At 39.8% G+C, this 27,350-nt stretch overlaps 1 protein-coding gene across 1 annotated transcript; it reads left to right on the top strand.

The window, feature by feature from the left end:
• The first annotated feature begins 14,251 nt into the window (after positions 1-14,251).
• On the top strand, positions 14,252-22,417 carry LOC131201318 (membrane primary amine oxidase-like). The gene is made up of 4 exons (XM_058189137.1): positions 14,252-15,827; positions 20,072-20,292; positions 21,351-21,473; positions 22,133-22,417. Exons 1-4 carry the CDS (start codon positions 14,252-14,254, stop codon positions 22,415-22,417), a joined length of 2,205 nt encoding a protein of 734 aa, XP_058045120.1.
• Positions 22,418-27,350: the final 4,933 nt, after the last annotated feature.

Genomic DNA, 27,350 nt, shown 5'->3' with positions numbered 1-27,350 from the left:
TTGATCATCAATTGTGTTGTAAATGTTGTACCTTGATGAACGTATCTTTTCTTTTATGTACACTGAGAGCATATGCACCAAGACAAATTCCTTGTGTGTCCAATCACACTTGGCCAATAAAATTCTATTCTATTCTATTCTATTCTATTCTATTACTTAATATTGTGCAAAATATTACCATAGGGCACAAAATGTATATTGTAGCCTGCATTTTCCTAGAATATTGAAAATAGTGAAAAATTTCTTAATTACAACTCTTAAATTGTAATAAATGACTGAAATGTCATCTAGCGAGCAGCAAATTGTTTACCTTACCATCAAGAGTTTTCTTGCAGTGTTGACATGTGAAATGAGGTGCCCAGGGCTTGTTTTGATCCCTGACAGACATGCCAAAGTATGTTTTGTAGGCCTCACACAACTTACACAGAGTACTTTTTCATTCTTGTCTCGATAAATTGTCCACACATGTAGCAAAACATGTATCTGCTGGGTTCTTGATGCCATTTAAATGAAATATTGCTATTCACTATTCTCTTATTCAGCATTTAGACAAACTAAAAGGTTGTCTAAAGGCACCTGTATTTTTATACTTCTATGAATACTACAGGCTAGTTCAAAAAAAAGTGCTAGAAAGATTTAAAAGATTTCAGAAAGTTCTAGAAGAGTCTGGCTAATTCTAGAAACTTCTGGGCAGTTCTTGCAGTTCAAGAATATTCAGGAAGTATACTCAGCATTGAATGTGAATCGAGAATGTTCCCAATAACGGATTAATTTCAAATTTTCATTGTCCTGACCACAGAAGCAAAGTTTTTGTGGAACAATAGCTATTTTCTATTTATTTTATGCATTAGGGATTAGGAAAACACAATTTGTACCATGGAACAAAAATTAAATTGAAATTTGTTAATAGTGTTATAGAAAGGAGAGAGTAAACTTGCATCCATAGAATAAGAGGTAAATTAATATTGTACTTATGTTTATAGTAATTTACATGATCAAAAGCTACTTATTGTGTCTTTTCTTTTTATTTTACTTTATCTTCTTTTTTCTTTTAGTTTCTTGTCAATTTTTTTCTTTTATCCTCTCACTTTTTATACGTTTTTAATCTCCTGTTTAAAAGTATGTATATATGGTGACATTTTGAAAACTTTATTGTGGAATGTGTGCTATCTTACTTAGCAAACCTCAAAGTATCCACTTCAGAAACATTTGAGTTATCTATGAAGATATCCAAGCTAAAGCACGGCATATTTCAAGTTTTCCCAGGATAAGGAATCCCTGCTATATTATATTATATTATATTATATTATATTATATTATATTATATTATATTATATTATATTATATTATATTATATTATATTATATTATATTATATTATATTATATTATATTATATTATATTATAATTTATTTATTTTGTCAAACACAACAATATATATAAGTATAAGCATGAAATAACCATACAAAATGAATGCAACCAAAGGGAACATTAGGACAGGAACGGTAGGCACGCTGGTGCTCTTATGCACGCCCCTTATTATCTAGAGTTATGTCTCTTTCAGAAATAAGGCATGTGAACTGGCATATGGATATTGTCTTCCCCTTACAAAAAACCCTCAAATAATGGAAAGAGGCTTCTTTCATCTACTTAATTTGATGCCTTTCTGTCCAACCTTGTTTTCTCGATTAAAACTGCTGAAAAGATAAAACACTTTGGAAGGACTCTGCCATGTAGGCAGGCACTGATTAGGTCCAGGTCTGCTTGACTTCTCAAAAATATTGTTGGACTTTAGTCATGGACACCTTTGGCAGGATGGGAAGATCCAGAGAAATCCAGCCAATTATTGGTATGAAGACTAAATCAGAACTGTGGGATGATTTTATGGATGGGATAGAATGAGCCAGGGATCCAAACTAACAAAAATTCAGGACTGCAAGATGTTGTTGCAGCAGGAATCTTTGTTGTGACCCAGGCCCAAGTAGATAGTAGTAAATGCAATCAGTTCAAAAACAAACAGACTTTATTAGAACAGCTGAGAATTAACTCATTCTCAGCTTCGTCCAAACTAAATCAAAGCAAATTCTTCATAACCCAATTCTTCAGTCTAATCACCAACCTTGGTCTAATTAGGCAAACTGCCAAAGGCTTTTCTTGGCAAATGTTCAAAAGCAGAAGAAGCTGACAAGAAATAAATGCAGCAAGACAAGGAGCAAGGCTATCAATGTTGTTTTCCGATAAAGAGCCCAAATGGTCTTTTAAGCCTTAGGGGAGGGGCCAATCATCTCTTGGCCCTACTCCCGAGTTGTCCTCTTTGCTTTAGCTGCTCTTGCCTTCGGGCAGCTCTGGAGGTTCTGGAGTCTGCACATCACTCCAACGGCCCTGGCCCCACCTCTGCCTCCGATGCAGAGCCCTCATCCGGGCCTTTTCCAGCCTCCAGGACTAGCCCATGTTCTTCCTCAGCCTCATCGCTGTCTGACTCTGTTGCCAGCTTCGCAGGCTGCTGGCAGACCATAACAATCTTGTAACCCAGAAAGCCCTTTTGCATCTTTCTCTGACACAGGATAATCCAATAGAAGGCCAAATTTGATAATTGGGGCCAAAATATGGCTTCTAGGCTTATGCCTCAGCATGAAAATTTTCCAGTGAAACAGACCAAAGTAGGAAGATTATTTTATTACCATTTTCCCCCCAGAATATTCTGATTAGGTAAAGGTAAATGTTCCTCTCGCACATATGTGCCAGTCATTCCTGACTCTAGGGGGCAGTGCTTATCTCCGTTTCAAAGCCGAAGAGCCAGCGCTGTCCGAAGACATCTCTGTGGTCATGTGGCCGGCATGACTAAATGCTGAAGGTGCATGGAACACCTTTCTTTCTGATTAGAAAGGGTTATTTAATTCGAAGAAGGAACCTCGATTCTCAGCTTTTAGTCCTTTTATATTTAACACATCAAAGCAAATTATAAAAGTTGATTGGACAGGACAAAAGGAACTTTCCCTTTGCATAGAAAAACAGTTACATGCAGTCCAACATATTAACAACACACATGTTCATTTAAATGAAATCTGACAAAAGCAGGGATGTAAAATTTAAGACGCTAATGAGGAAACAAAGTCAAAAGGTTGTTTGGAGTTCATGGAGAGAGGAACCTGGTACTAATTAGTGTTAACAAGCTTTCTCTTCTCAGAAGACCAACTCCAGGCTTCTTATTAAAGCAAACATGGTCCCATCCTATTCTGAACTGGGGAACAAAAACAGTTTTTATCTTCTCAGTTTAGGAATGTTAGAAGCTATCAACCAATCCATTCTACATTCCAATCTGCAGTGGTTTGATAAACCATTAAAAGTAAAGGTTCCCCTCACACACATGTGCTAATCATTCCTGACTCTAGGGGGTGGTGCTCATCTCTGTTACAAAGTCGAAGAGCCAGCACTGTCCGAAGACATCTCTGTGGTCATGTGGCCAGCATGACTAAATGCCAAAGGTACATGGAATACTGTTACCTTCCCACCAAAGGTGGTCTCTATTTTTCTACTTGCATTTTTTACATGCTTTCAAACTGCTAGGTTGGCAGAAGCTTGGACGAGTAATGGGGGCTCACCCTATTACTCAGCACTAGGGATTCGAACTATTGAACTGCCGACCTTTCAATCAACAAGCTCAGCATCTTAGACACTGAGCCACCGTGTCCCACTGATAAACTATTAACATCATTTAAAAATGAGATAAATAAGTCAAATTAAAATACAAAATAACTGCATTAGCAAGTAATACAAAGTTCATGTTGGTACTACATCCTGTGTGACTCTCAAAAGTCAAATCAAGCAAGCAAACATACATTTTTATCATTATTTGTAACATCCCCCTTCATCAGGATGCAACAATGAAAATAAACAAATAATTAAATAATTATAATATTATTTAATTAAATAATATTATAATTAATATTATAATAATATTATAATATTAACTTAATTAAAATAATTATTTAATTAAATAATTATTTGGTATTTTAAATTTAAGAAGAATATGTCCAACATGTTGCATAAAATATGCATAATCACAATGCAAATATTATACAGTTATTAAAGCTAAAGCTAACTAATAAGATTTAGTGTAACAAAAATTTCTACTACCATTCGTAGCAAATGATCACACCACTTCCTTCCCAGTTCCTCCAATCAGTCTGTTTCTTTTAATAAATGTCTTGTCTCAATCCAAACACTCACAAACACACAGGGAGGTTTGGAAACTTCACTAGGAACTTTTCAAGCAAATGAGCAAGGGAGAAAGCAAAAATGCATGCAAATACACAAGCGTATACACACAGAGAGAAGAGAAATCAAGTCCCCCAGAAGTCCGGCAAACTTGCCTTGAAAGAGATTCCAAATCCAAAACTGATACAAGTGTGGTCAGGGGAAGTTCTAAGGTCCAATTGTTTGTCACCAGCTAATCTAGGTCCAGAATCACAGTCACAAGCTTTCAAGTCAAGGATTAAGTCACCTGGAATCTAGGTTAACAAGTGACTGTTGCCAATGAAGAGTCTTGAGGTTTCTGCTCTTATTAGAATAGAATAGAATTTATTGGCCAAGTGTGATTGGACACACAAGGAATTTGTTTTGGTGCATATGCTCTCAGTGTACATAAAAGAAAAAGAAAAAAGAAAAGAAAAGAAAAAAAAATACATCAAAGGTACATTTACAACACAAATGATGGTCTGGTTGCAATTTAATCCTTAATGATAGCAATAAAAAGTTACAGTCATACAGTCATAAGTGGAAAGAGATTGGTGATGAAAACAATGAGAAGATTAATAATAGTGTAGACTTAGTAAATAGTTTGATAGTGTTGAGGGAATTATTTGTTTAGCATTTTTTCGGGAAAAAACTGTTCTTGTGTCTAGTTGTTCTGGTGTGCAGTGCTCTTTAGCGTCGTTTTGAGGGTAGGAGTTGAAACAGTTTATGTCCAGGATGTGAGGGATCTGTAAATATTTTCACGGCTCTCTTCTTGATTCGTGCAGTATATAGGTCCTCAATGGAAGGCAGATTGATAGCAATTATTTTTTCTGCAGTTCTAATTATCCTTTGAAGTCTGTGTCTTTCTTGTTGGGTTGCAGAACTGAACCAGACAGTTATAGAGGTGCAAATGACAAACTCAATAATTCCTCTGTAGAACTGGATCAGTATTAGACCTCTCAGCGGCTTTTGATACCATCGACCATGGTATTCTGCTGCGCCGGTTGGAGGGGTTGGGAGTGGGAGGCACCGTTTATCGGTGGTTCTCCTCCTACCTCTCTGACCGGACGCAGACGGTGTTGACAGGGGGGGCAGAGATCGACTCCAAGGTGCCTCATGTGTGGGGTGCCGCAGGGGTCGATTCTCTCACCCCTCCTGTTCAACATCTATATGAAGCCACTGGGTGAGATCATCAGTGGCTTTGGGGTGAGATACCAACTGTACGCTGATGATACTCAGCTGTACTTTTCCACCCCAGGCCACCCCAGTGAAGCTGTCGAAGTACTGTCCCGGTGTTTGGAAGCCATACGGGTCTGGATGGGGAGGAACAGGCTCAAACTTAATCCCTCCAAGACGGAGTGGCTGTGGATGCCTGCACCTCGGTACAGTCAGCTGCAGATGTGGCTGTCTGTCGGGGGTGAGTCACTGGCCATGATGGAGAAGGTACGCAACTTGGGCGTGCTCCTGGATGGTCGGTTGTCCTTTGAAGACCATTTGGCGACCGTCTCCAGGAGAGCTTTTTATCAGGTTTGCCTGATCCCCCAGTTGCGTCCCTTCCTGGACCAGGATGCCTTATGCACGGTCACTCATGCTCTTGTAACTTCTCACCTGGACTACTGCAATGCTCTCTACATAGGGCTCCCCTTGAAGAGCACCCGGAGACTTCAGCTAGTCCAGAATGCGGCTGCGTGGGTTATTGAGGGAACGGTTCGGAGCTCCCACGTAACACCTATCCTGCGCAGACTGCACTGGCTACCTGTTGTTTTCCGGGTGCGCTTCAAGGTATTGGTTACCACTTTTAAAGCGCTCCATGGCTTAGGACCGGGCTACTTACGGGACCGTCTACTGCCGGCCTCTATCTCCCATCGTCCGGTGCGTTCCCACAGAGAGGGACTCGTCAGGGTGCCGTCAGCCAAACAGTGTCGACTGGCAGCCCCCGGGGGAGGGCCTTCTCTGTGGGGGCTCCGATCCTGTGGAACGAACTTCCCCTCAGGCTTCGACAACTACCTGACCTTAGGACCTTTCGCCGCGAACTTAAAACCTATTTATTTCGTATGGCTGGACTAGCTTGATTTTACTTTTAAATTTTAATTGAATTTGATGGGTTTTTAAATTTTTGTAATTTTATGGGGTGTATTGTTATTTTAAATTTTTGGGCAAATTTAAATCAGTTTTTTAAGGGTTGTTTTAACTATTGTGTATGTTTGTATTTTATCTGCCTGTTCACCGCCCTGAGTCCTTCGGGAGAAGGGCGGTATACAAATTAAAACATTATTATTATTATTATTATTATTATTATTATTATTATTATTATTATTATTATTATTATTATTATTATTATTATTATTATTATTATTATTATTATTAATAATAATAATTATTATTATTATTATTATTATTATTATTATTATTATTATTATTATTATTATTATTATTAGTAGTAGTAGTAGTAGTAGTAGTAGTAGTAGTAGTAGCTCCTTGGGCAGTTTGAGCTTTCTGAGTTGGTGCAAAAAGAACATTCTTTGTTGTCCTTTTTGGATGATATTTTTGATATTAACTGTCTATTTTAGATCTTGCGATATGATAGAACCTAGAAATTTGAAGGTATCTACTGTTGATACTGTGTTGTCAAGTATTGTGAGAGGTGGAAGTATGGAAGGGTTTCTCCTAAAGTCTACTACCATTTCTACAGTTTTTAGTGTGTTCAGTTCCAGATTGTTACGGTTGCACCACAAGGTTAATCGTTCGCCCTAATGTCTATATGCGGATTCGTCATTGTCTCGAATGAGACCAATCAGTGTTGTGTCATCTGCAAACTTCAGTAGTTTAACAGATGGATTGTTGGAGATGCAGTCATTGGTATACAGAGAGAAGAGAAGTGGGGAGAGCACACAGCCTTGGGGGGCCCCTGTGCTAATTGTACAGGTATTTGATGTGATCTTGCTTAGCTTTACCTGCTGCTTCCTGTTTGTTAGGAAGCTTGTGATCCACTTTATTTATTTATTTATTTTATTTATTTATTTATTTATTAAATTTTTATACTGCCCTTCTCCCGAAGGACTCAGGGCGGTGTACAGCCAAAAATAAAATACAGAATATGTACAGTTAAAAACGAATTAAAATATAGCAAAATTACGAAAATGGCTGATAATTAAAATTAAAATTTAAAATATTTAAAATATTAATAAAACCCCAATTTAAAATCAAACTATTATGCCAGTCCCGCTTGAATAAATAAGTATGTTTTTAGCTCACGACGGAAGGTCCGAAGATCAGGCACTTGACGTAGGCCAGGGGGGAGTTCATTCCAGAGCGTCGATGCTCCCACAGAGAAGGCCCTATTCCTGGGGTCCACCAGCCGACATTGTTTGGCGGACGGCATCCTGAGGAGACCCTCTCTGTGAGAGCGTACGGGTCGGTGGGAGGCATAGGGTAACAGCAGGCGGTCCTGTAAGTACCCGGGTCCTAAGCCATGGAGCGCTTTAAAGGTAGTGACCAAAATCTTGAAGCACACCCGAAAGACCACAGGAAGCCAGTGCAGACTACGGAGCAGTGGTGTTATGTGGGAGCCACGCGCGGCTCCCGTTACTACTCGCGCAGCTGCATTCTGGACTAACTGCAGCCTCCAGGTGCACCTCAAGGGCAGCCCCATGTAGAGAGCATTGCAGTAATCCAACCGAGACGTAACCAGAGCGTGAGTGACCGTGCATAAGGCATCCCGGTCAAGGAAGGGACGCAACTGGCGGACCAAGCGAACTTGGTAAAAGGCCCTCCTGGAGACGGCCGCCAGATGTTCATCAAAGGACAGCCGTCCATCCAGGAGGACGCCCAAGTTGCGAACCACCTCCTTTGGGGCCACTAACTCGCCCCCAACAGTCAGCTGCAGATGCAGCTGACTGTACCGGGGTGCCGGCATCCACAGCCACTCCGTCTTGGAGGGATTGAGCTTGAGTCTGTTTCTCCCCATCCAGACCCGTACAGCTTCCAGGCACCGGGACAGCACTTCGACCGCTTCGTTGGGGTGGTCCGGGGTGGAAAAGTACAGCTGAGTATCATCAGCGTACAGATGATAACTCACCCCGAAACCACTGATGACCTCACCCAGCGGCTTCATATAGATGTTGAACAGGGTAGGCGAGAGAATCGACCCCTGAGGTACCCCACAAGTGAGGCACCTCGCGGACGACCTCTGCCCCCCTGTCAACACCGTCTGCGACCGGTCAGAGAGATAGGAGGAGAACCACCGATAAATGGTGCCTCCCACTCCCAATCCCTCCAACCGGCGCAGCATGATACCATGGTCGATGGTATCAAAAGCCGCTGAGAGATCTAATAGGACCAAGGCAGAGGAACAACCCCTGTCCCTGTCCCTCCAGAGGTCATCCACCAACGCAACCAAAGCCACCTCCGTGCTGTAACCGGGTCAGAAGCCGGACTGGAACGGGTCTAGATAGACAGCTTCCTTCAGGTGCCGGGGGAGCTGCCATGCAACCACACTCTCTACAACCTTCGCCACAAAGCGAAGGTTGGAGACTGGACGGTAGTTTCCCAAAATAGCTGGGTCCAGGGAAGGCTTCTTCAGGAGAGGTCTCACCACCGCCTCTTTCAAGGCGGCGGGGAAAACCCCTTCCAACAAAGAAGCATTTATAATCCCCTGGAGCCAGCCTCGTGTCACTTCCTGAGCAGCCAGCACCAGCCAGGAAGGACACGGGTCCAGTAAACATGTAGTTGCATGCAACCTCCCCAGCAACCTGTCCACGTCCTCGAGAGCCACAGAATCAAACTCATCCCAAATAACCTCAACAAGACGTGTCTCCGCTATCTCGGTTGGATCATCGCAATCTTGGTCCAAGCTATCACGAAGCTGAACGATTTTATCGTATAGATAACCATTAAACTCCTCAGCTCGTTCCCGCAGGGGGTCATCCCGCCCCTCCTGTTGAAGGAGGGAACGGGTCACCCGAAACAGGGCGGCCGGGCGGTTATCTGCCGATGCAATGAGGGTGGAAACGTAGGAACGTTTCGCCTCCCTCATTGCCACTAGGTAGGTCTTAGTAAAAGACCTCACTAGTGTCCGATCAGCCTCAGAACGGCTGGACCTCCAAATACTCTCTAGGCGTCTTCTCCGGCGTTTCATCTCTCTCAGCTCCTCGGAGAACCAGGGAGCCAATTGAGATCTACGCCGGGTCAGAGGTCGCAAAGGCACGACACGGTCCAAAGCCCCAGCCGCGGCCCGTTCCCAAGCCGCAACCAGTTCTTCAGTCGTGCCGTGGGCAAGATCCTCAGGGAACGGCCCAAGCTCCGTCAGGAACCTCTCCGGGTCCATCAGGTGCCTGGGACAGAACCAACGATTGGTTCGCCTCCCTCATTGCCACTAGGTAGGTCTTAGTAAAAGACCTCACTAGTGTCCGATCAGCCTCGGAACGGCTGGACCTCCAAATACTCTCTAGGCGTCTTCTCCGGCGTTTCATCTCTCTCAGCTCCTCGGAGAACCAGGGAGCCAATTGAGATCTACGCCGGGTCAGAGGTCGCAAAGGCACGACACGGTCCAAAGCCCCAGCCGCGGCCCGTTCCCAAGCCGCAACCAGTTCTTCAGTCGTGCCGTGGGCAAGATCCTCAGGGAACGGCCCAAGCTCCGTCAGGAACCTCTCCGGGTCCATCAGGCGCCTGGGACAGAACCAACACATTGGCTCCGTCTCCCTGCGGCGGTGAGCGGCAGTCCGAAAGTCTAGGCGAAGAAGGAAATGATCCGACCATGACACCGGTTCTTTCACTATATCTCCTAAATCCAGATCACTTACAAGTCTGTTCAGGTACTTTTAGCTGGTTTAGCTTAGTTAGAAGAGTGTCTGGAATGATGGTATTGAATGCTGAACTAAAGTCTACAAAGAGGACCCTTACATAGGTCTTTGGAGATTCAAGATGTTGTAAGATGTAGTGCAGAGCCATATTAACAGCATCATCTGTTGATCTATTTGCTCGGTATGCAAATTACAAGGGGTCTAACAGCAGATCCATGATGGTTTTCAAGGAGGAAAGCACTAGCCTTTCAAAGGCTTTCATGACTACAGATGTTAAAGCAACTGGTCTGTGGTCATTCAGTTCCTTGATGGTGGGCTTCTTCGGCACTGGGATGATGGTAGAACGTTTGAAGCAAGATGGAACATAGCACATCTCTAGTGATTTGTTGAAGATATGAGTGAAGATGGGGGCCAATTGATCAGCACAGACTTTTAAGCAAGAAGGACTTATCTTGTCTGGGCCTGGAGCTTTTCCTGGCTTTTGTCTGTGAAATAGGTCCTGCACTGCCTTTTCTGTGATCACTAGAGGTTGTGAACCCAATGGGATGAGGTCAGTTGTAGGAGGCTTGGCTGTTGTTGGAGTGTCTGAGACGGGGGTTATGGAGATAGGTGGCTGTAGTTCCTGCAGTAAAACATGTTTAGGTCATCTGCCAGGTTTTTTTTTTTGTTTTTTTTTGAATTTATATCCCGCCCTTCTCCGAAGACTCAGGGCAGCTTACACTGTGTTAAGCAATAGTTTTCATCCATTTGTATATTATATACAAAGTCAACTTTTATTGCCCCCAACAATCTGGGTCCTCATTTTACCTACTTTATAAAGGATGGAAAGATGAGTCAACCTTGGGCCTGGTGGGACTTGGACTTGCAGTAATTGCAAGCAGCTGTGTTAATAACAGACAGAATTAGTCTGCTGAGCCACCAGAGGCAAAAGGAGAAAAGGAAATGGAAAGAAGCCCATCTTGTTTTGTGAACAAAACTATACCAAGAAAGGAACTGAAGTTGGCAAAAATGAACTAATTACAGATATGTAAATACAGGCTCTATAAAGATTTTCAGATAAACTACCAGCTAAGGGGAGTTTATTGACAACTAAGCAGAAGAAATTAATGTAGAGAATGTTTTTCCTTTTGCAAAATTCGTCATTCCCCACTATGAAATATCAAATTCACTGGCACTTCAAAATAACCATTGGATTTCATATATGTTGGCCACACATGTTTCTAGATCAGGGGTCGCCAACCTTGGCAACTTTAAGACTTGTGGACTTCAACTCCCTGAATTCTGGGAGTTGAAGTCCACCCAGTCTTAAAGTTGCCAAGGTTGGAGACCCCTGATCTAGATATTCTTCAGAAAAAGTAAACAGAACCACCCAGTAAAAGAAGTTAGGGGACATGTATGAGGAAATGTGTATAGAACTGCTCTTAAATTACATCAGTATGAATATGTTCCAAAGTTCATTTATAACCAGCGGTTATTTATTAAGAAAGAAGCAGGAGATGTGCGGTTCTTCCAGAGGGGCTTTGGTTACAACCAACTATTGAGCCCCACACATCCTTCCTAAATGAAGTGAATTTGTGGAGTCATGTAACGATCCCTTGTGTTTACAAATGATTCCATTTGTAATTTAAGATACCTGTGCAAAAGAAAAGAGAGATAAGCAGCAGAGCTAGTAAAGACAATTTATGGTGATCTGTAACTCATGGAGTTTTATATAGCATCTTTTATAAAAGCACTATTCTTCTCCAACAACTATTTTGTCTGTTAAGCATGTTCTCAAACTCTCAGATGTCACCAGCCCAAAAAGATGCCATTTCTGGTTTGGCATGTTCTTCAAATATAGTCAATAAAATATTTAAAATTTTTTATCTCACCATCAAATCATTTAGCAAACTTATTTTAATGAAGGGAATGCCTGAACAACTGTCGTTAGGCATTTATTTTTCTGCATACGCAGATGATTCTCCCTTTTTCCTCGCTGAGTTACACATGATATAAAATCTGCCTCTTCCAGTTTTGAGTCATTATCGAAGAGGAACTGCACAAGACTGAGACTGACTTGAAAGTGGATTAAAAATTACAAGCTACAAGTATATATGGAAACTGATGATATATAGGGCATACAAATGAAGCCCTAATAATTAAAAAAGATATACAAGCAGCAAACCTGCATAACTTTCCTATATTGGATTTACAAAAAAGACTTCTTAAAACTTTGAAGAATTTTTTAAGAAGGGCCAAAGAAAAAATGAAAAGAAATCAAGTTCTATGAAATTATTTGAAGATATTAAAGTTTATGATTGTTAAAAAGTAAAAAGAAGGAATATAAGGTCAGTATATTTGGTCAAAGTCAAAGATGAAGTGCTGTTTTCTCTGGTGACACTTAGTGCAACTTTTGCTGATCGTAAAAGTTTAGCAAAATGGTGAATGACAGGCTTTAAGGATTTGTTTATGCATAAGAGATGGAATATGGGGAAAAGAGTTATTTTATTTTAAGAGAAGGCAATAAGGTACTAAACTTGGTTGTATTTGGTATGAGAGAGGAGACATCTTTATTTTTTTCTTTTCTATAATCTTAGTGTTTCTTTTCGATTATTTTTCAATTGACACACTTTCTTTTTATTCTTTACTTTTTAATTTGTTAACATTAAATTAATTTATTTTTACCTTTTAGTTGTAACTAAAAAGTAATAGTAATAAAAATACTAATAAAATTACTATTTTAAAAAGGATAATAAGAATAAGAATCAGCCGTGTAAATAGGAGTTCCGTTTCCAAGTGAACTTAATTATTTCCCTGATATTTAGAAGAAGTGGTGCCATCACTGAGAAGGCATGGCTCTAGAGACCCATGAGATGATATTGTTCAATAGAAGGTACCCAGAGCATGTCCCCTCTTCTTGATCTGGTGGGTGGGCAGAAACTACAGTGGAAAGGTGTTCTGATGCATAGTTTTGTCCTATGCCATGGAGACTTTTGTAGGTGATCATCCGCATCTTGAATTGCACCCAGAAGCCTATTGGGAATCAGCTCAGCAGCTAATTGAGCAGTGACGTTACACATTATAGCAGTCCAAACAGAATATTAAAGATATGAGATACCGTGATCAAGGCATCATAGTCCAGGCATGAGGGAAATTGCTACACAAAAGGAACCTGTGCAAAAGTCTCTCTGGCTATGGCTGCAGACAGCTCACTGATCAGGAGCTTGGAGTCCAGGAGGATCCACAGATTGTGCACCAACACTAGCCTAAAGATGAGAAGGCTAAGAGGTGGCATGATAGTTGTGTTTCAACATTTGAGGGATTGTTACAGAAAGGAAGATGAGGATTTATTATCCAGAAGACAGGTTAGGAGGGACAATGAGTAGAAGCTCTGCAGAGAGTGATCCGAATGGAAGATAAGGAAGAATTTCCTCAGGGAGTAATTTTCTCAGAGAGTAGCAGCTTGCCTCTTGGAATCTTAATTCAAGATTAGAGAATTATTTCTCTGGGCAGTTGGACCTGAAGGCCACCAAGGCATCTTCTAAACCAGTGAGTTTATGATTCAATCAAACAGATCCCTAACAGTTATTTAACTCATATAATTTTGTCTAGCTCAACCATGGCTCTCTTTAACTTTCAAATTTTATCAATGTAATACTACTATATATTACTTGTATGAAGTCTAGGGCTCATGAAAATAATGATTGTATGTAACAAATGAAATTTAACACCCAGTTACTAAAGAATGAATTTGGAATATGAATTCATTTATTTTATTTTTTAAACATCTTCAAAAAAATTACTCAGCCTAGGAAATCTTTAATATTGCTGATGTTACATATATAGGAATACTAGATGCCTGAAAATAATTTTAGGGCCCAGAAGGCTGCAGGGAGGCCTGCTAGGCCCAAAATGGGGGGGGGGGCAGGGGTGTTGCATGCACATGTGCAAGGGGGGGCAGGGGGCATCTGTGCATGTGTGTGGGAGCATGGAGTGCATGTGCGCAGGGGGGGGTGCATTGCATTATGGGCCCCAGCATGTGTTTGTGCTTTTGGCACCCAGTGAGAAAAAGGTTAGCCATCACTGTTCTTGATTGCTTTGTAAATGCAAGAAATTTATCCTTTTGAAGCATACATGCTTAACAGGTGTCTTTAATATTTGTGTCCAGGATTAAAAATATAAAATTCTGAAATTTAACAAACCATATTCTCTATGTTTAGTCCATAGGTTTGGAAAATGAAGTTGAAAGTGATTTATTCTCTCATAGCAATAGGCATCATCATCACTATTATCTTAGCCTTAAGTTTCCGAAATAGAGGAGAAAAACCCACAGAATGTGAGAATTCTTCCCAGAAAAAGGGGCAAGAGGAAGGTGGTCAGAATACTGGCAGCCAAGTATTTCAAGATTTAACCCCAGAAGAGATAATGCAAGTAAAGAGATATTTACAGTCCAACCTGGGAGTGCCACTGGTGGAGACACCTCAAACCAAACCATCAGACAACTGCATTTATTTCATAACTTTGCAGCTCCCTCCCAAAGCACAAGTATTACAATTCCTAGATGATCAAGGATCTCAGCCACCACGAGAAGCTCTGGCTGTGGTCCATTTTGGAAATCAGGTGGAGCCCAATGTGACAGAATATCTGGTGGGTCCACTTCCAGAACCAACATATCATGAAGACATCACAGTAGAAAAATATGGAAGGAAATTGCCTTATTCTCAAAGGATGGTTTTGACAAATGAGTTTCGTGAAATCCGTAATTTCTTAAAGAGAAATGAATACACGAAGGCTCCAAATTTCATGCAAAAAGTTCTAAATTACAATGGAAGCAATCTTCACTATAGCAGTCAAATGCCACCAGGGCTGAAATCAGAAGATCGGAAAATGTGGGTGAGTCATTTTCAGAATGTGACTGGCTCCTATTTGCATCCAGTTGGATTAGAGGTCCAAGTGGATCATAGTAGCTTGGATGTTTCTGAGTGGAAGGTAATAAAAGTATTCTATAATGGACAATACTTTGAAGACATGGAAGAGCTTGAGAGACAATTCAATATGGGACAGGTTAGAGTAGATAAGGTTAAAGAAGCTCCTCTTGATGGGGGCTATTCTTCACTGAAGCAGAGGGTACCACCAAAAGATCCAGGCCCTTTGCAGTATGAACCTCGTGGACCACGCTATAGGATTCACAATAATCATGTCACTTTTCTGAACTGGAGTTTTGCCTTTGGAATTGATGCAAGCAGGGGTCCACGTATCTTTGATGTCAGGTTTAATGGAGAAAGGATAATCTATGAGTTAAGTTTGCAAGAAGCAAGTGCTATCTATGGCTCCAACGGTCCTACTTTTATGTTGACCAGATACTTGGATGCCAGCTTTGGACTTGGATCCTATATCTTTCCACTTACCCAGGGAGTAGATTGTCCTTATTTATCCAGTTATTTAGACTGGCACTTTTTTTATGATAGTTCCTTACCTGTTAGCCGTAAAAGGTCTATCTGCATCTTTGAGCAGAATGCTGAGTTACCTATACGACGACATTATGAAAGCATCCAGTCTCCTTTTTATGGCGGGTTGGCAGATTCAAATCTGGTGTTTCGGACTATATCTACAGTTGCCAACTATGACTATGTCTGGGATTTTATTTTCCACCAAAATGGAGCTGTTGGTGTTCGAGTCCATGCCACTGGGTACATTCAAACTTCATTTTACTTTGATGATGCCGAAGACTTTGGCAATAGAGTCCAAGAATGGGTCTTGGGAGCAATTCATACCCATAATATTCATTTCAAGGTGGATTTGGATATTGGTGGTAAGTAGGAAAAATGTTACTAACTTTCAAGGAAATTACAGGTTCTTTGTCTTAATTTGCTTTCTTACAATTATTTTAATGATTGTAACTACTACAATGAAGAAAGACTCAACAATATGCTTCCAACAGGTGAGGAACCTAATTATTATTTTTGTAATGTTCTTTAACACTTTAGGTGATGCGATTGTTTAAAATCATTATTTTTTTCTTTTTTCATGATTGTGATTTTCTTTTTTTATTTATTGGTCCATTCTATGGTCCATTGGTCCATGGAATAAAGTTTTTTGTTAATCAAAGATATTCATTTAAATATAAACTTAATTTAAATACACTATTCACTATCAGAATAAGATAAAATCAGTGACTACTCAGCAAAATATGATGGCATCAAACTCTAATAATTATGTCTTCATATATTTTTGGGACTTGTACATGTGAAATGGTTCTAAAATCAGCATTTTTGAAATACTTGTGAATATCAACAATATTGTACAAGTAGTCCTTGACTTACAACAGTTCACTTAGTGACTGTTCAAAGTTACAATGTTACTGAACAAAGTAACTTATGACCATTTTTCACACTGACAAGCATTGCAACATCCCCAATAGTCACATGATCAAAATTCAGCTGCTTGGCAATTGGCTCATATTTATGACTGTTGCAATGTTCTGGGATCATGCAATCACTTTTGCAAACCTCTGACAAAGTCAGTGGGGAAACCAGATTCACTTAACAACCATTTTACTAACGTAATAACTGCAGTGATTCACTTTTCAACTGTGGCAAATAAGGTTGTAAAATTCACTTAACTGTCTCACTTAGCAATGGAAATTTTGGGCTCAATTGTAGTCAAAAGTTGAGGTCTATCTGTACTCTCATTTAAAGTTACATTTGTAAATTGGTTTTCAGATGGAGTTGGAACTGATGGGTGGTTTCAGGACAAAGGAATAAAACCAAAAATTTTTTAAAGAGTATTTTCTCACTCATTCATTTCTAAGCCAGCAAAATGCAATGGCTAACTTGATCTGCACCAAGACAAATTCCTTGTGTGTCCAATCACACTTGGCCAATAAAATTCTATTCTATTCTATTCTATTCTATTCTATTCTATTCTATTCTATTCTATTCTATTCTATTCTATTCTATTCTATTCTATTCTATTCTATCTGATTTGTTCAGACTGCCCCAGGAGCTGTTGATACAGATCTACAGAGGAATTATTGAGTCTGCCTATAACTGTCTGGTTTGGTACAGAAACCTAACAGGACAGGTACAGACGTCAACAGATAGTTAAAGGTAAAGGTTCCCCTTGCACATATGTGCTAGTCGTTCCCGACTCTAGGGGGCAGTGCTCACCTCCGTTTCAAAGCTGAAGAGCCAGCGTTGTCCAAAGACGTCTCCGTGGTCATGTGGCCGGCATGACTAACTGCCAAAGGCACATGGAATGCTATTACCTTCTTCTTTTTTTTATTTACATTTATATCCCGCCCTTCTCCGAAGACTCAGGGCGGCTTACATTGTATAAGGCACTTCCCACCAAAGGTGGTCCCTATTTTTCTATTTGCATTTTTTACCTGCTTTCGAACTGCTAGGATGGCAGAAGCTGGGACAAGTAACAGGAGTTCACCCCGTTACATGGCACTAGGGATTCAAACTGCTGAACTGCCAACGTTTCAAGCCACTGAGCCACCACATCCCTTCAACAGATAGTTAGGACTGCAGAAAAAAAAATTGCAACCAGCCTACCTTCCATTGAGGACCTGTATATTGTATGGGTCAGAAGGAGGGAAGAGAAAATAGTATATGTAAACATTTTTATAAGTTTCTTGTATTTCCTTTTAAGCTAGGGCACACATTCTGTAGCCCTTATTTAATCTCTCTGATCTTCATTACTGAAAATTGAAAGTGTGGGTTTTTTGTATGCTAATGCAAAAACTAAATAAAAATGGTTGTGTAAGCCCAAACGTACAGTTACCATAGCTTTAAGAAACAACAAAAGTCCATAAGACATGTTTTACAAATCTCCTCATGTGTGGCCTTACCAATCCCCTGATCAATGTGTTCCTCAAATTACTCCAAAATATTATATACAATCCTGTGTCTTCAATAGTTCACTCAGTCATGTGCTGCATGCTGGCAAAAACATTTGGATTTGAACGTCACAATGAGTTTCAAAAAGGCTGGTTAAGTCTGGGGTGTTATGTGACAGGTGTCTCTTTGTTTGAATTCTGTTCTTCATTTTATCTTTCTTGTAGGGCCAGTTTGGTCTCTGCACTAGTCAGTAAGCCTTCCTGGTATACTGGCTTCCATGCATTTTCATTGCTGTCCTTCATATATTTTTCCAATGCTCTTTTTCCTTCTTCAACTATCTGATGTACTTGGAACATTTCACATCCACCCATTATCCTTGATAGGTAGAGTATACTACTCTAGTCTACTCTGTAGTCCTCTCTATTTACTCTGCATACTGAATACAGAAACGGGCCTACAAAAAAGATCAAATGAAGAAGAGAAAGGAGAATGGAATAGAATAGAATTTTTTATTGGCCAAGTGTGATTGGACACACAAGGAATTTGTCTTGGTGCATATGTTCTCAGTGTACATAAAAGAAAAGATATCTTCATCAAGGTACAACACTTACAACACATAATGATAGTCATAGGGTACAAATTTAACACTTAATGATACAACACTTAGTGATAGTCATAGGGTACAAATAAGCAATCAGGAAACAATCAATATCAATATAAATCATAAGGATACAAGCAACAAAGTTCCAGTCATACAGTCATAAGTGGAAGGAGATGGGTGATGGGAACGATGAAAAGATTAATAGTAGTGCAATGTTTATACATAGTTTGACAGTGTTGTGAGAATTATTTGTTTAGCAGAGTGATGGTGTTCTGGAAAAAACTGTTGTGTCTAGTTGTTCTGGTGTGCAGTGCTCTATAGCGTCTTTTGAGGGTAGGAGTTGAAACAGTTTATGTCCAGGATGTGAGGGGTCTGTAAATATTTTTACAGCCCTCTTTTTGACTCATGCAGTATACAGGTCCTCAATGTAAGGCAGGTTGGTATGAGGTTGGGAAGGAGGTATGGAAAGACAAAGCATTACATAGCCAATACCTTAAAAAGATAGCAGGGAAAACTGTCAAATGGCTAAGAACAAGAAAGCTGAAGAAAAACCTGGAGACTAATTCTGGCTGCACAAGAGCAAGCCTTAAAAACAAATGCGTACAAAGCCAGAATTGAGAAGACAGCAACTGACAGCAAATGCTGCCGCTGCAAAGAAGCTGAAAAAACAGCAGACCACCTGGTTAGTTGCTGCAGGAAGATCACCTAGTCTGACTACAAGCAACAGCAGCCAAAGTAGTAAGAATATTACATTGGAAGATCTACAAGAAATATCATTTGCCTGCAAGCAATAACTGGTGGGACATAAAGTAGAGAAAGTCACAGAAAATGAAGAAGCTAATTTGCTCTAGGGCTTTAGAATTAACCTAGTCAGGTACCTGTCACACAACACACCAGAATTGTCAATACGAAAGACAAAAATGTCTGGAATTTGAATGGTCATATCTGGAAACAGAAGAATAGAACTGGAGAAGATCACAAAATACAAAGACTGCAAATAGAAATAGAACAGTTGTGGAAGAAGCAAGCAAATAGTCATTGGTGCCTTGGGTGCAATCCCAAAATAACTAGAGCACCACTTGAACACCATAGGCATTGACAAATTAACAATTAATTGCAAAAAGTAGCTTTACTTGGAACAGCTTCCATCTTGCAATGATATATGTAACACCATCAAACATCCAGATCTACCTATGCCAGGTACTATAACATAATGGTCCTGAATTAAATTCTAGGCAAAGTTATTTCTCAAGTAGAGATGATGAATGTGCAGAAAAAACCCCTTTGCTAATACACAAAGGCATTGTCATGGAAAGATGTGAGATTGTGTTACCAAGCTTGCAAATATATGTTTAAAAGATGGGAAACTAATATGTTCCCACTTTGTTTCAAGTACATATTAGCAAATAAATAAAGGAGACTGAATAACTTCACAGAATGGTTTGTTCTAATAAACTATTACTTGAAATATTTCAATTATGCTAAATGTTTGTCAGCAAACATTGATTGTATAAAAAATTTGATTTTAAGAAACTGAAAATGCAACAAGAATGTTTTCATTTATCAACAGCTACTCAAAGTACTGATTGTTCTATTTGCTTTCTTTCTGAGGTGTGAAAAATATCCTAGTTGGCAATGACATGGCTTATGAGAGCTTGCAGGCTCCTTGGAGTCCAGAAAATACGATCCATCGAATGAAAATGGTTAGGAAAGTTTTGGATACTGAGAACGAAGCAGCATTCTATCTCCATGATGATATGCCCAGATACATTTATTTTGCATCCAATTGCACCAATAAGTGGGGCCATGAGCAAGGCTATAGGATCCAGATAGTCAGCTTTTCTGGAGACCATTTGCCAGAGTCAGATCCAATGGAGCCAGGCCTAAGCTGGGGTCGGTAAGTGACTGATTTCTAAGTGCAGAAGTAAAATGGATTCACCCGTGTCATTCTGTTTCAGCACCTTGAATAAGATAGGCAGAAATTACCAATTTTAATCTTAAAGAAAGCTATATTACCATCTCTCCGCTTTCTTTAGCCAATTGTAGATGATGAGATGCTGGATGCGGCTGTCCAAGGACATTCTCACACCTGGTTGGAGGAAGGCAGAGTGATGCTACCTGGCTTTCAGCCCGTACTGTGATTGGACCATGTGATGGAAAGTTTTTCTATTTTTTCAAAACAATCAATAACATGGTCCAATCACAGTACAGGATGGCAGCCGGATAGCATCACTCTGCCTTCCTCCGACCAGGTGTGAGAATGTCCTTGGTTACCAAGAGAAAATATGTTGTTTTGGCTACAGGTTCTCTTTTATCTCAATTACCCCCTCCCTATCCCTCGGCTCCAGTGTGGCAACAGTGAAACAGTCAAACAATGGCTTCAGTCAGGTCAGCTTCAGGGCTGACATTGGAAGTGTTAGAACTGGGCGGGGGGGGGAGGGATTTCACCGCTGCTATTATTCCAGCTATAGCTATCTCTGGAGTAGAAAAATCTGACTCTTGGTAGCCATGTGTGTCTTTCAAATTGCTCTGACTGAATAGTTAAAGAATCCAAGCCTTGTTATTATAAATTTTTACACTTGCACATCTGGACCTAATTTGTGGTGCTGATTATAAAATGTTCTTTTATAATAAATTGTAACAAAAATTGCTCTATATTTTACAGTGGGCAGTCATGGCTGTAAACCACCCTGATTCCTTCGGGAGAAGGGCGGTATATAAATCAAAACAATAAATAAATAAATAAATAAATGGAATAGAAACCTGCTATTATATTGCCCTTCAAGACTTATTCCTGGAACCATAAGCTCTTAAGTTCTTTAAGAAGAAACATATAATTAATAAACCTCAATCTCTGCAACTCTTCTTGTTTTGCCTTATAAGTTATAAGCTAGCTGTTACCAAGAGGAAGGAAAATGAGCCTTTCAGCACCACTGTCTACAATCAGGTTGACCCATGGAATCCTCCCGTGGACTTTGCTGACTTCATAAACAATGAGAACATTGTCAATGAGGTAAGTGATGATGAACCCCCACCTAGCACTGAAGCACCTTGTAGGTTATTATCCCACAATCTGGTTGCTGTCCACATGCATTGGACTTGAAGTCAAACATATTTGGAAGACAATAGAATAGGGAGGTAGCCTGTTGGACTGTCACCTGAAGCTTACTCTGGAAGTAGGCTAGTGCTGCTCAAGGTTTTAGAAGCACTTTCCCTTAGGAAGAAAAATGGACTTCATGATCTTTCAAATGCCTGCTAAGAGGGCAACTTAAATTTTTCTGTATCAGGTCTCAGTTTTCCTGTTTGCATTCTTGTTAGCTGAGGTAATGTGATCTTGGAAAATACACTGAGCCAAACTTGTATGCATGGGATTTATGCATTACTGTTTGCATTTGTTTTTTTTAATGGCTTTTTAATACCATGACTGATAACATTTTGCAGAATGGATAAAAGGTCTTTGCTAACAATTTTGTACTCCCAGTTTTCCATTTCTACATATACCAAATGCTGAGTAGGCAAGCATAAAATTATGCTGTCAGATAATTCCAGATTTTACTACACCTGCTGCTTTAATTAATAAGCTTGGTTTCTCTGAATATGATCCTCTCTCATTTTCCATTTAGTAGATGTATCTAAGATACCACAATGATATGGTCCCTTTTCCATTCATAGGATCTGGTTGCCTGGATCAATGCTGGTTTTCTCCATATTCCACATTCTGAGGATATACCCAATACTGCAACCCTTGGGAATGTGGTTGGTTTCTTCTTGAGACCCTACAATTATTTTGATGATGACCCTTCCATGTATTCTCCAGACAGTGTTTATTTCAACCACCCGGAGGACCCCACTTCCTGTGAGGTCAACCAACTTGCATGTCTGGCAAAAATAGCTTCGTGTTTGCCCAGTTTTCCTCCTTTCACTTATGAGGGTTTTCAAAACATGACAGTTTTCTAATGCCTTCTTTTTGACAGGTGACTTGGAAATCGGAAACAATGAATTTATATTATAGGTGTTAATAGTGAGGAGTTACTTTCCTCACTAGTCTTTTAAAATATTCCTTTTCTCTCCTCTCTTCTTCTTCTGCAACATTAATGAATATTTTTGCTGGATTATTAGATCACTGTGTTCAGGAAAGTGTGGTAGTATGGAATTCTCTGCAAATAGTTTCTTTTATTATCTGTGGGAATACCTGTGTTAAACTTGTATTTTGCAACTGGTTGTTTGGTTTTGATGAAAGACTGGATTTTTTCTAAGAAATAGAAGACTTTTGGAGTTAGAAGGATGCAGCTTGAGCTTTGGGTTGCAAGGTAATATAAAAATGGAGCTAATACAGATTTTGAAAAGGGTTAGGTGTACCATTCTGACAATGTGGAATAGATAGAAGTCCAGAGTGTGCTCAAAACAACTTTTTTCAGCACAAGAAGCATTTTATGGATGAGAAATGATAATCAAACACATAAGACTAACTGGTTGTGAAATATTAGAATTTTTTCAATAGGAATGTAAGATAAAATAAGAGATGATCCGGTGGCAGAAATATATGCTTGGTAATGATTTCCTTTTTAAATTTAAAAATTTATAGTAGGTAAAATAATTCACGTTTTTGAACATTGTAAAACTGAGTTTTAAATGGAATTGTATATAAATGATGAGCATGTTATTGCTAAAATGTATAAACATGAACATTTAAAACAAATGTAGAACAAGGAAAAGAATGTATGCAGCGGGGGCTAAAATCTTAGTTATAATATACAGATGGGATAATGAGAAAATATGGGGTATTATATACATAGTACATTATAATTGTAAGGAGAATTTTTATAAAATAACGTAACTTTGGTTTATGTCACCAGAAAAATTGTCTATAATGTATGAATTTATGTTGGAAATGTGAATAAGAAAAATGTTATTGATGGTGGACTTGCAAAAAATCAAGAAAGTTTTGAATTCAGATAGATGCATTAATTCCAAGGATTTTAAACATGAACATACAATTGAAACCAGAAGGTTTGGGATAGAATTGATAGACAAACTGTTGGAAAAAAATCATGGAACATTGTTTTTATACATAACATTTGCAGCAAAATTATTCAACCTGCAAAGAAGGAAAGATTCAGTCTCCCATAATGGAGAAATAGAAGATGATTGAACATGTAGAAAATGACCCAACTGATTTCTGCGATTAGAGGAAATATCGACATTAATTGCTGACTGGAAACCCTTATCGACTTTTTGCATGAAAGAGGAAAAAATACAAGATGATTGCAAGCATGATTTACGATTTTGGTGATTAGACAGAATAGATTATAGAAAGAGGAGAGTAAAATTGCAACCATAGATTAAGAAGTAACATTGTACTTATAATTGTTTAGAGTGGTTTACAAGATCAGAAGCTATTTATTGCATCTTTTCTTTCTTTTCTGTTTTTATTTTATTTTTTCTTCCTTATGCTTTTAGTTTTCCCTTCAATTTCTTTCTTTTCTTTTTTTTAAGTATTAGTTTGTATTAGTTTTACCATGTTTCCCTGAAACTAAGACCTCTTTGGATAGTAAGCCCAATTGGGCTTTTCAGCGCATGCGATAAAATACTCCTTGCAAAATAAGCCCCCCACCAACTACTTGCATGCATGCACAGCTGGCCCCGCCATTTCCTCTGTTTGCTTGCCACGCAAACAACACAATGTGAGGAGGCGAGGCCAGAGGAGGGGGAAGGGAGGGGAAATGCCCCACGCACCCCACATGCCCTTACTGTACCTACCAGTAACACTGATGGCCGCCGCAAAAACAGTGGCAGGCCAGCAACCTGCCTCGCGCCCCACTCCTGCCCCTTGCTTAGCCACCTGTCCCCTTTAGGGATGCAATTTGGGGGTGGCAGGTGGGGCAGGGGAGAAGTGGGACACACGTCTTACCTTTCCAGATCCGTCACGTTTCTCGCCATTGTGTCCAGGGAAGCATGTTGTAAAAGAAAACTTCTTGCCAATTCAATCAAACTTCTCAAACTCACAAGAAGTTTTTTTTTACAGCATGTTTCCTTGGACATAACGGTGAGGAACACGATGGAGCTGGAAAGGTAAGACATGTGTCCCGCTTCTCCCCCCCACCTGCCCCCTCAAATTTCATCCCTAAAGGGGATGGGTGGCTAAGCAAGGGGCAGGAGTCCTGCCATGCCTGGCAAGGGGGATGGGAGAAGAGATGGCAAGGAGAGCCACGTCTCGCTTCTTGCCCCATCTGCCAGAAATGAGTCTTTGTGAGAATCGTTGTGCCACCGCCACCTCATGGAGCAGGACTCTGCAAGGCTTGTGCCATTGCATGCATGAATGGCACCACTGTCATGAGGTTCAACGTATCAGCGCAGTTGCGAGCAGCAGGACACCATCTGTGCCTGTATAATGAAGCTCATGGCGGTGCTGCAGTTCGTGTATGCAATGGCACAGCAATCCTTACAGAGTCTTGCTCCATCAGTGGCGGCAGGACACATCAGGGCAGTGGCAGCCAGCCATTCGCCTGGTGCGAAGAACAGGGAGGGGAGGCGACGGGGGCAATGGGACATCCAGTCCCACACTCGCCGCCTCCTGCACCCTGAAAAGAATAAGACACCCCCCTGATAATAAGGCCAAGCCCTTATTTCAGGGTTCAAAAGAAAATAACTCCTATCTTATTTTTGAGGAAACATGGTATCTCTTGTTTAAAAGTATGTATATAAGCATGATATTTTTGCTCTAAATTAAAGACTTTACTGTGGGATGAATTATCTTACTCAGGAAATCTTACAGTATCCATTTCAAAAAGCATGAAGATATCCAGGAAACAGTATGATCTATTTCAAGCCTTCCCAGGATAAGGAACCCCCTGTTTTAAAATTATCTATATTTTATGGGTTTCTCAAAAATAAGGCATGTGATCTGGCACATGAATGATGCAAGATTTGTCTTCCTCCTGGCAAACAAACAACCCAAACAATGAAATGAGGTTTCTTCATCTATTTAATTTGATACCTTTCTGTCCAACCTTGTTTTCTTGATTAAAATTGCTGAAATAGTTTAGGGAACACTAACTTAACAGAAACTCTTGTAATCTTCCATAACAATTTGGGTGTTGTACTTTTTTCAATTAAGGATATTTATTTGAATATTGGAGTGCGAACAAACTTTAACTCAAGTAGAATATGCACTGTCGTAATAAGAAAATAGCATCAGTAGCTATTCAGCAAAACATAATGGCCTCAAACTCGTAGTAATTATGTCTTCATATATTTCTGGGAAATGAGAAGTGATTCCAGAATCAGCACTTTTGAAATCCTTGTAGGTGTCAACTAGCCTGAATTGGAGCTGGAGGCTAGTTTTCGGTCAGCAGAAGAACATTAAAAAATGTTTACAGATTATTTCCCCACCCCATCCCCACCCCTTTAAATTAAATTAACAAAGATTTAAATTTTAAAAAATAGTATCATTAAGGGGCCCTTAATGATCACAGTCTATCTCTTCAATTAAAAAAAAATTACAGGTGCTTGAGATGATAGAACAGAGTAGTTATCACATAACAAACCTGTCTGTAGTTTATTTTGTAAATCAAGCAGTTTCAATGCCATAGATTGAGTCCTCTCAGCTATAGTACCTTTCAGATGTCATCAGGAAATAGTGAATGGTTTCTCTGAACTTAAGGGGTAGAAGAAATTCTCCCTCAAAGATCATGTCCTTAAACAACGGCTACCTAGATCAGGAGATTCTCCATGCTCTTGTTTCTAGTCTTGTAAGGGCATACAAAACTTTTGCCAGACCAATTCATCTGCCTGGAACCCACACTGCATAATACAATTGAACGAGAGATATTTCACAAGAAGAGTTCTCCACTCCTCTGCTCCCAACAAAATACCTTATAGAATAGAATAGAATAGAATAGAATAGAATTTTATTGGCCAAGTGTGATTGGACACACAAGGAATTTGTCTTGGTGCATATGCTCTCAGTGTACATAAAAGAAAAGATACGTTCATCAAGGTACAACATTTACAACACAATTGATGATCAATATATAAATATAAATCATAAGGATTGCCAGCAACAAGTTATAGTCATACAGTCATAAGTGGAAAGAGATTGGTGATGGGAACTATGAAACGATTAATAGTAGTGCAGATTCAGTAAATAGTCTGACAGTGTTGAGGGAATTATTTGTTTAGCAGAGTGATGGCCTTCGGGAAAAAACTGTTCTTGTGTCTAGTTGTTCTGGTGTGCAGTGCTCTATAGCGTTTTGAGGGTAGGAGTTGAAACAGTTTATGTCCAGGATGCGAGGGATCTGCAAATATTTTCACGGCCCTCTTCTTGATTCGTGCAGTATACAGGTCCTCAATGGAAGGCAAGTTGGTAGCAATTATTTTTTCTGCAGTTCTAATTATCCTCTGAAGTCTGTGTTTTTCTTGTTGGGTTGCAGAACCGAACCAGACAGTTATAGAGGTGCAAATGACAGACTCAATAATTCCTCTGTAGAATTGGATCAGCAGCTCCTTGGGCAGTTTGAGCTTACTGAGTTGGCGCAGAAAGAACATTCTTTGTTGTCCTTTTTTAATGATGTTTTGATGTTAGCTGTCCATTTGAGATCTTGCGATATGATAGAACCCAGAAATTTGAAGGTTTCTACTGTTGATACTGTGTTGTCAAGTATTGTGAGAGGTGGAAGTATGGAAGGGTTTTTCCTAAAGTCTACCACCATTTCTACGGTTTTGAGTGTGTTCAGTTCCAGATTGTTTTGGTTGCACCACAAGGCTAGTCGTTCGACCTCTCGCCTATATATGGATTCGTCATTGTCTCGAATGAGACCAATCACTGTTGTGTCATCTGCGAACTTCAGTAGCTTAACAAATGGATCATTGGAGATGCAGTCATTGGTAT

This window comes from Ahaetulla prasina, chromosome 6 (assembly GCF_028640845.1).
Source record: "Ahaetulla prasina isolate Xishuangbanna chromosome 6, ASM2864084v1, whole genome shotgun sequence".
NCBI lineage: Eukaryota > Metazoa > Chordata > Lepidosauria > Squamata > Colubridae > Ahaetulla > Ahaetulla prasina.
Note: the sequence above shows the minus strand (reverse complement) of the source record. Positions and strands in the feature narration are given on the sequence as shown.

Bases quoted from the DNA above. Each gene is read 5' to 3' on its own strand.
- LOC131201318 (XM_058189137.1), top strand. From the start codon at position 14,252: ATGAAGTTGAAAGTGATTTATTCTCTCATAGCAATAGGCATCATCATC. The intron at 15,828-20,071 runs GTAAGTAGGAAA...TTTCTTTCTGAG, and splicing joins GGTGGATTTGGATATTGGTG to GTGTGAAAAATATCCTAGTT. The intron at 21,474-22,132 runs GTAAGTGATGAT...TTCCATTCATAG, and splicing joins ATGAGAACATTGTCAATGAG to GATCTGGTTGCCTGGATCAA.